This window comes from Monopterus albus, unplaced genomic scaffold, assembly GCF_001952655.1.
Source record: "Monopterus albus unplaced genomic scaffold, M_albus_1.0 scaffold441.1, whole genome shotgun sequence".
NCBI lineage: Eukaryota > Metazoa > Chordata > Actinopteri > Synbranchiformes > Synbranchidae > Monopterus > Monopterus albus.
Window position 1 is genome coordinate 440,879 of NW_018128321.1, and position 10,169 is coordinate 451,047.

Sequence of the window (10,169 nt, forward strand, 5' to 3'; positions counted from 1 at the left end):
GAGCTTGTGTGTGTGTGCGCACCAGCATGCCTGAGTGCAGGCACAGATAACCTGTGTGTCTGAGCACAGGTTTGTGGGTTTTCATGTGTGTATGTTAGATGAAAGCACTATGAGGAGAGGGCAGTGGATGTGTGTGTGTGTGTGTGTGTGTGTGTGTTGCTTTGTGGCACTCGGTGAGACGCATTTTCAAACCCATCTCCAGCCACGTCAGATGAGCCTAGGATTATAGAGTGACCCTCAATGCCTCTGTCTTATTGGTCTGGCCAGGGTGCATTAGGCAGCCGTAACCAGCCATCCCACCATCCCTCTGTACCACACTACACCTGCTGACACACACACTGTCCTCCTTATGATCTCTAGAAATGTGGAATTCTTGTGTAGCTGGACATAAAATCCTCTACAGTGCAGGTGCATTTATACTGAGACTTGATTACACACAGGTGGATTCTATTTATCATCATTAGTCATTTAGGTCAACATTGGATCATTCAGAGATCCTCACTGAACTTCTGGAGAGAGTTTGCTGCACTGAAAGTAAAGGGGCTGAATAATTTTGCACGTCCAATTTTTCAGTTTTTTATTTGTTAAAAAAGTTTGAAATATCCAATAAATTTCGTTCCACTTCATGATTGTGTCCCACTGGTTGTTGATTCTTCACAAAAAATTACAGTTTTATATCTTTATGTTTGAAGCCTGAAATGTGGCAAAAGGTCGCAAAGTTCAAGGGGGCCGAATACTTTCGCAAGGCACTGTAGGTTTTAGGAAGAAAAAAAATAGACTACCACACCAAACAAGTCTCCTACTAAATGTCACCTTATTAATTGACCACCCTACAGGCCAGGCAATTTGAAGGTGATGTCATCTAATTATTGCTAAAATGATTTTGTTCATGTGTGATTGTCTGTCTCTTGTTCTCTTAGGCTTAAAGATGCAGTGGACCCCCGAGCACAGCCAGTGGGCTGAACAGCATTTCGACATTTCCTCCACCACGCGCTCACCAGCCCACAAGGCTGAGGCCTACAGAGCAGTGCCTGGCCACCTGCAGCGCTCTGCCACTTACCAGTACGCCTGGGCCAATGACGACATCTCAGCCCTGACTGCCTCCAACCTGCTCAAGAAGTATGCTGAGAAGTATTCTGGCATTTTGGAGATGCCAGGCTCATATTCTGAGGCCCCTGGTGTCCCAGGAGTGATGAATGGACGGAAAGGGGAATCCGAACCCTGGCAGGATGGTGTCTACCCCATGAGCTGCATCCCAGAGGGGGTTTCGGTCAGAAAAGGAGGAGTGGCGGCAGCTTCAGAGGTGGTGTCTGGCATGTGCAGCTCCCCAGGCCTGGCCTCCAGCACCCTGAGTGAGCCCAGCTACTCCAGCAGCAGCTGTGGCAACCATGCTGCCACCGCTCTCCACTCCTCCTCCATACCCTCTCAGGAATATGGTCCTGCATACAGCGGCTCCTACCTGCATAGTAGTTACACCTCCCAGTCTGCCCCTGCCCCAGCTCTTCCCTCCCCACTGCACAGCGCTGGGCTCCTGCAGCCGCCCCCTCCACTGCCCTCTCACCCCACTTTAGTCCCAGCTTACAACGGAGGCTCCCCCAACTTGTCTAGTTATAATTACCCTCCGGCAGGCTACCCAGCTCAGAGCTCAGTCGGGCCAGGATACAGCCCTGGAGGAGCACCACCTCCTTCTTCATACCTCCCCTCAGGTATTGCGGCACCTACACCCCTCCCCCCCTCTTCTTCTTTACCTGGATACCCATACCAGAGCCACAACCTGACCCCAATCGCCCCCACCCCTCTCAACAGTAGCTCCTCCAACTTGCTGAAAAGGAAAGCCTTCTACATGACAGGCCAAGGAGAAATAGACTCCTCTTATGGTAACTTTGGCTATGGCCAGGCTCGGAGCTCAGCTGAGAGCCCCATGTATAGGGTAGCAGACAGCAGCAGTGCAAATGGAGGTTCCAGCAGTGCCAGCAGTGGTGGGTTTGACAGGAGTGCAGAAAAGTCATCCTTACCTTTCAATCCTCAGAAGCCATCAGAGCAGCAGCAGAGGAAGTACAGCAGCCAGGCAGCAGGTGGGCCACTGACTCCACCGGCCTATGTCTCCTCCAGCCTGGGTGGTTCCCGCTCAGCAGACTCACTTGCCAGCTTCACCTCCCCCTCCCTAAGTGAGCAAGGTGCTGATGATCACCGTCTCCATCTGTCCCACTCAGGAACAGGGCCTACCTCCTCCCCATCCACTTCTTCTTCCCGGCCAGCTGAAGACCAGTTAAAAACTAGTGACCCCCACGTCCTAGACATGGTTACCTCTGAAATTGTTCGGCAGGGCCCCCCAGTGGATTGGAGTGACATTGCAGGTATAGAACTGGCCAAAGCAACCCTGAAGGAGGAAGTCCTGTGGCCCATTCTTCGCCCAGACATGTTCAGCAGTTTAGGTCCAGCCCCACACTGCGTACTGCTGTTAGGTACTAGGGGCAGTGGCAGGACGTTGCTGGGTCGCTGCTTGGCCAGCCAGCTGGGGGCACCGTTCCTCCAGCTAAGTGGCTCTACACTGGCCACCAAGTGGCTGGCAGAAGGAGAAAAAATTATCAGAGCATCCTTCCTGGTGGCACGCTGCCGGCAGCCCTCAGTACTGTTCATTAGTGAGGTTGACATGCTGCTGTCGGCCCACCTCAGTGAAGAGAGTCCCATCAACCGTCTGAAAGGGGAGCTACTTGCTCAGTTGGACGCACTGCTTATGGGCTCTGGCGAGGATGGAGGAAGCCAAGTGTTGGTGGTTTGCTCCACAAGCAGACCCCAAGACATGGACAAAGGGCTGTGTAGGTACTTTACTCGTAGGGTCCTGGTTCCCCTGCCAGATAGCGCAGCTCGACACCAGATCGTGAATCAGCTCCTGGCCCAATCTCAGCACAAATACTGTTTGAGTGAGGAGGAGCTGGTGCTGCTGGTCCAGCGTACTGAAGGTTTCTCCGGACTGGATCTGGCCAGACTCTGCCAGGAGGCCCTTGTAGGTCTGTTACATGTCTCTGCACAGGGCATAGACATGACAGGGATGATGCCCAGGGGACAGATCAGGCCAATCACCTACCAGGACTTTGAGAATGTCTTTTGTAAATTCCAAGCCAGTATATCACAGAAAGAGATTGACACATGCACTGAGTGGAACAAAATGTTTGGCTGCAGCCAGTGAAAACATAGATTCTGCCCTTGAGTAAATGAGGCATCCACAGTTGCTTCCCTAAGGGCAGAAGCATTGTGCTGGAGGGAAAGGCACACAGAAGGCCAACACAAGCCTGCTGAATTCTCACAAGCAGGTTTTAGATGCACCAAGAGACCTGGTTTGAGGAGACAAATGGCAGTTTTGCAGTTAATGACCAAGAATTTTAATTTGGACATTTGACACTCCAGAAGGCTAGGCATTGCTTATACATTGCAAGCAAGTTGGCTTCAGATGACAGATGCCCCCAGTGTCTGTGTATATATTGTTACATTCCTGTTCTTGAAACTTAGTTTGGCTATCCAAGTGCCTGAAGTGGTGCTTTCTGATTTTCTTTTTTGGGTTATTTGCCTCACAATCTACATCCATAGCATGAGCTGATATTTATCAAGAGCTTTAAAATTTCAGCGGTGAGGCACCTTTGCTGTTGGTAGTCATTCTTTAAAAGCAGTTATCCATTAGGGTGGCAGTAGTTTGGGCCCTGATACACACTCTTCCCTTCCGATCCTGTGTCTGCAAAACAAACGTAACAAATAAAACTCAGGAAAGCGTTTGTGAATTGTACAGTACCTCATGATATATTGAAGAAAAGGACTAAGATCTGAGAGGGGAATCCAACAGTTTGGCAAAGCAGTGTTAGGTGTACCTCAGCTGGCTAGGATAAATAGCAAAGAAGTGACAGTGAATGTACCAGATATGTTCTGGATTGATGGAACATAATCAATGGTGATGTGTTTTTTTCCTGCCAGCAGGTGCTTTAGTTACCTGTTTCTACTTGACCAGTCCTGAAGCTTATTTCATCACTGTAAAAAATGTAAACCTTTTTCAGGTTTTAATAGACAGGTGGTCATAGGGGTGGTGGTGTTGTATATTTATTAAAACAACCCTAATCAGCATTGTTTATATTATGTGATCTAGGTTATATGGTTAAGCTGCATGGAGGCTCCATCAGCTTGTCAGCTAACTTCTGCACAGACTATCTCCAATAGATCATTTGTCATACTGTTTAGCAGCTGTAATCTGTGATGTGGAGAAACTTGATGCTAAAAGCCATTAAATGAATTAAAGGAATCATTTGACATTTTAGGAAATGCGCTTGCTTGCCAAGAGTTAGGTGTCTGCATGATAAATATGAAGTTATTGCCAGTAGCCAGTTAGCTTGACTTAGCATATAATGTGAAGCAGTGAGCCTGGCTCTGTCAGAACATAGCAAAGATCACCAATTAATATTTTGTATTTTGTTTGTATAATCCCTTTGTAAAAATGTTTTAGTTTTACAGGGGATTGTGCACTGCTAAGATAACAGGCTGCTGGCTGTAGCCTTATATTGAAGAGTGGCATCAACCTTGTACTCTCCGTAAGGGAATACGCTACAGAGAATATGAAGTTGTTATGATGTGTTTAATTTTGGGTAATTGCACCACTCTGGGGGGATCATGCATAGAAATATACACTACTTAAATCTGTAAGTTAATTAAAAGTTTTAAAAAAATACTATCCCATACAGCTCCACACAGTAGCAGCTACATTCAAACAGCCACTTTATTGGTCAGTTTGAGCACAGACAGGACATAAATGGATTCATTTGCAGTGTTTGTGTCATCTGCCAACAGCTGCTAGCTACTGTAGCTTTAGCTACCAAACTGAGAGCTGAGTTTAGGGAGCAGAGTCATTTTTCAGTCTGTTGCTTTTGTCAATGGGATCTCTAGGCCCACTACAAGTCAGCTAACGTTATCCATTCTAAATTACCACAGTTAGTAAAGTGAGATTGTAAAGACTTAAGCAAAGTTTTAGCCAAATAAAACAAGAATGTATGCAGGCAAATAGTGCGTATCTCCAACCATGGTGTCCCCATCCCAACATTCAACATGGCGTGACGTGCCTTCACATTCTTTATATGAACATTTGCTGAAATGTCAAGCTAGTTTTTTTTTTTATATCACAGTAAAATTCAACACATTTCACTGTATCTTTGTTTTACTTACTGTATTGGACAAAATATCAAAAGATTCATCTGTTATATTCAAAGAAAGTTTGTTTTTATTCCAGTAAACTAGCATCAAGGGAGCTAATTCCAGATATCCTCCAAGTTTTTAAGATGGACTGATAGATATCATAACCTAGACATGGATTTAACAGAGCTGCATTGTTACCACACTTGTATTTGAACTGGATTAGCTATAGAATGGGACACCACTCCTGTAATTCAGTTTAGATAAGGTCATTATTCTAGTATATATTTTATGTCCAAGTGTAGAAAGTAGAAAATCAAGAGCAAATTACTGTTTTTGCCAGAGGTCAAGAGGTTAGTTGATAATTATCACTGGCTGACATCTCTGTAATGCAGTTAGTATTGTTGTTGCCGTAAACCATATTACTGTCCAACCAATTAACACAACAGAAAATTAGACTATTTCAATAAAGCTAGTAAGAAAATAGTCAGAAAATCATTTTTAATGAAAAGATGTTTCATTTAGAATGGCCACCCAACACTAATTAATCCAGTTCAAACCTGTAACTGTGCTGTAAGTTTTATTTTTCACTGTATTTACACAGATGCTATGAAGCACATAATCTAAGTGCATTTGGATACATACTTCAGTTTACTGAAAAGCTTTGTAACATGAGTGGGGAGTTTTGGCACTAGCCTTAAAGTCCTTCATCCCTGAAGGTTATCTGTAGCCCATTGTATTGAATTGGAATGTACTTTTGTCTCATGCTTGTCACTGTGTGAAGCTGTCCTTTAGCTCTACTCTTGTGGCATGGGAGTACTTAAGATAGTTTTTTGTATGTGCACTAAAGCATTTTTGTGTGTAATATTGTTTTGTTGAAATGTCTCATTGCCATTGCCAGCACTTACTATGTTTTTATGTCAGTCTTGCATTTATCCTGGAGGAGATTTCGTTTTTTGACTATATAGTGTATAGAAAGATGGACAACGTGACACAGAGTCCTGCATGGGTCTAGTTTTGCAAACCCACACTCGCCTCTCACACACATAGCTCGATATCGGACCTGACTGTTTATGTGCAGTTTTCTATAAATAAAATCCAGACCTAACCTGTACCCGTAATTAAAATAGACTTTAAGCTACACAGTCACTTACTTTAAAGTGCTTAAGAGTTGAGTTCTTGGAAATGTATCTGTCAATTGACACAGCACCCGCCCTCCTGCAGCTACTTCCTTGGTGACAAAGTGCCTACCTTGCAGCTATCAAATAATAACACTTTCTAGCACTTTTTACAAGCAGCAAAGCTACTGATAATGTTCTACTGCAGGGGTGTCAAATTCAATCACACAAGGGGCCGAAAAATAAACCACAGTCTAAGTTGCGGGCCAAACAGGATTAACATTTATTAAACAGTCTAAAATGGTTTAACCAGAAATATGAATTTGAACAGCTTTTTCCTCAATAAAATAAATTTGAAATATTTTTTCTTCAACAATAACATCAAGCAAAATAAGAATATTGCTACACATACAAAGTACTGCATCATTTTTTGCTGTAGCTTTTTTGAACATTTCCTGCTGCAATTAGTCTGTCTTTTAATTCTTTAACAATTTGTTGTTTTTCTTGGAGGCTAAATCTCCGTGTTTGGTCTCAAAATGCCAACGCATACTGTACTCCTTCACCACAGACACCGCCTCATGATACAAAAGACATACCATTTTTTTTCCTTGAAGCAGAAGCATATATTTGCTTTCCCAGATTTCGTTAAATTGCCTTCCTTCTGCATCAACGTTTATCTTCTTGGACATTTTGGGATTAATTGTTGGTATTTCTCATTTCTACTTGTTGGGAAATTGCTGGTTAAATGCTGAAGGCAAAACACTGCAATCTAGTGGCAGAATGCCAATACTTCGCAGGTCCCGAAATCAACGTACATTGTGAGAGATGTAAAGGTCAGTGTACATTTTTGATTAGTATAGGCTTTCATTTTAAGACAACCATATGGTTGTCTTAAAATAAAAGCTTAAAATGTATATACATTTTAAGCTTTCGAGGGCCATATAAAATGATCCGGCGGGCTGGATCTGGCCCGCAGGCCTTGAGTTTGACGTGTTCTGCTGTATGTAACCACAACAAATTACTCCCATAACTCAGACCTGGCCTTCAGTGATATATTTTCCACAATTGTGTATGCACCACTAGCTATTTTTACTTTTAAATTATCCGGTTTGATCCAATGACACCTAGCCTACATTGATGTCTGAGTGATATCCTTTTAGAGGCGTGTAATATTGAGTTGAGGGGTCAAAGGTTGTGCCATAGGCCTTCACAAAAATGTACTGTTTATATAGGCTTGGTAAAATTTTGCTGGATAAAATGGTGGCTGGTCCCTGGAAAGGTTATAAACCCCACCCCCTCCATGTTAGCAGATGGAACATGAGCCAAACTAAAAATTCAAAGCACAAATCAAAGTTTTCCCAAAGGTGATTACTGTTGTTTTTAGTAGATATTACTACACTGATTTAGTTTGTGTACACGTGGGCATTCTTCTGTTACTGTGTGTTTGCTTTTGTTGGTGATTTAAAAAAGGGTGCATTTCAGGTGGTCTGACAGCTTTGATTGGCAGTCTAATACCGCAGCTCCACCTCTGGTCTATCTTGTGCAGGATCTGGTTGCAAAATGCATCACAAAATCAAGATGGCTGCCCTTGTATTTTCATATTTTGGCTTCACTTTTGCAGTGTCAGGAACTAGTGATGTGTCGTCCATTTTTTTGTACAGTCTACAGTTTGAAACAATGATCAGTTTTAGACTAATTCATCCTGCATTTTATATCACCATACAGGTACTCTGTGCTGCTATGTCTGGTCTTGGCACTATCAGTGCAGCACCTGATGTTGTTGGTGGTGGGGTGGGGGTGGGGACTTCTGCTGAGCATCAGCAAAATTGACAGCCAGGCAGTGTGGCAGCAAAACAAGGGGAAAGCAGAGTGGTCCGTCAGAAAACCACCCTCAAAACTATCTCCCCCAGAATTCCTTCTGTCAGCAAATCCTCTGGAGAGAGAGTCCCTCTAGACAGAAAAACTACTAATGCACTTCAGAGCACACAACAACAGCACAGGCCTTAAAAAAAAACTTGAAACACACTGGACCATGCTACGGTTGTTTTTGGGTGCTTTGTGGTCTTTCTTTTGTCTCAATCTTTTTCTACATGGTGTTTAAATCTTTGTTTTTTTGGGAAACCTTTCTTTTAATGGACCCTTCTTTAAAGCATTTCTACCTCATGGCTACAAAACACACGTATTTGATTTACATCTTTCCAAATATCAGACATTTGTGAAAAATGCATTGAAAATAATAAAAAAAAAAGCGAGAGAGTAACACCATGAAGTTCTGCACAGTCTACCTCAGATGACTGTACTTAAAACATTTAGCTGATGGTGCAACTGCAGGCTGCAGCATAGTCTAGTGTGTGTGTGTGTGTGTGTGTGTGTGTGTGTGTGTCTGTCACTGTGTCAGTTCTGAGCTACAGTATATAAGCAAAACACACACACACACACACACACACCTGATAATGCTGACGTCAAAACCACACAGGCAATTTGTGAGGAATAGTTGGGGGTCAACCTAAAGGTGACCTGGAGATGTATAATCCAGTGCATTTGCTTTAATCTTTTGTGAACTACTGTGGTTGTGCGCGTGTGAATGTGTATATACATGGGCACACTCTTCTTTTTTAATTTAGTGTTGAATTTTATAAATTGTTAGTAACACACTTGCACAACTTTAAACCAGAGTGTAATGTGTTTCTGTTGTACATATCTATACATACAGTACAAATGCACCACTTGTTTATATGTGTGAATATGTTGCCATACTTGCAGTCAATTTAAATGTATTTTCATGTAACCTGAGGTACAAGCAGCAACAAACAATTCATTAAAGACATTTTCTTGGGAGATTATTTCTTGTTCATTGCTTTATTGTGTTGCTGGTCACATTAAAACTGAGAGGGAATAAAAAAAGATTAATAACAGAATTTATTTATCAGTACAATGAACAAATAAATGTATTGTCCTGCCAAGAAATAGCCCAGCTGAAAAATTGCTTTAATGAGCCTTGAGTTAGTCACCCTTGTGTGCAATTCTAAAATCATCCGTGTTGCGCAGGAAGCCAGCAATGCTGCTTCTCTGATTAAAATGTAACAATTCACTTCTCTCGCTGTGGTAAGAGTGGTAAGACCAAAACATTAAAGCATTAATTATCTTTCTCCATTACAAAAAAATTGGACTATGTGAGTACTCTTATTGAAAATGATGTGCATTTGCCTGGCACATTTCCAGGCTATGATTATATAGCCGGTGGTGAGGTGTGGGAAGCTGCTGTATAACCTCTATAATTATCTGTGAAAACTCAAATGCTTAAAAGAGGTTAGAGTGCATCGGGGGCTGTTGTTGTCTTTATTCTTATACTCTGAGACGTGCTATAGCCATGATCTGAATGTGTCTGTCAAATATAAATTTGTACAATTTTGAGCCAAAGAAAGGTGAGATTTGATCATTTTGCTTTTTTTTTCTTTACTAATACAGTACTACTACACTAATACAGCTAACACTTTTCTGGTGTTTTATAAATGATGTTGGTGATTTAGTTTTATTTTATATCATTCATGCAGCATGATATTTGCATTCATTTCTTCAATTGTGTTGTTGTGGAGTAATTGGCCTTGGGGGGGAACCACTGCAGTAGTGATGTCCCCAGCCAGGATTAAATAAGGAGAGCATCAGGGGCACACTGCTTCACTTTGAATATAACTGATAATATCCCCAGTTGAGGTCAACAGCTGCCCTCCCCCACTGTAAACAGTTTCGGCAGGGCACTGCTTCCCCCTCCTGAGGCGCCGGACGGTTTGCCAGAATCTCTTCGAGGCCGACCGATAGTCCTTCTCCATGGCCTCACCGAACTCTTCCCAGACCCGAGTTTTTGCCTCTGCAACCGCCTGG

General features: G+C 42.9%; 1 protein-coding gene across 3 annotated transcripts in view; it reads left to right on the plus strand.

Moving 5' to 3' along the window:
• Window positions 1-8,286, plus strand: part of LOC109952204 (fidgetin-like) — a 33,997-nt gene extending 25,711 nt beyond the window's left edge. For all 3 annotated transcript variants that reach the window (XM_020587155.1, XM_020587157.1, XM_020587156.1), the window contains one exon: window positions 921-8,286. In XM_020587155.1, coding sequence (XP_020442811.1) covers window positions 921-3,190 — 2,270 coding nt within the window. In that variant the 3' untranslated portion in view covers window positions 3,191-8,286. The remainder of the gene's footprint in view (window positions 1-920) is intronic.
• The last annotated feature ends 1,883 nt before the right edge of the window (window positions 8,287-10,169 follow it).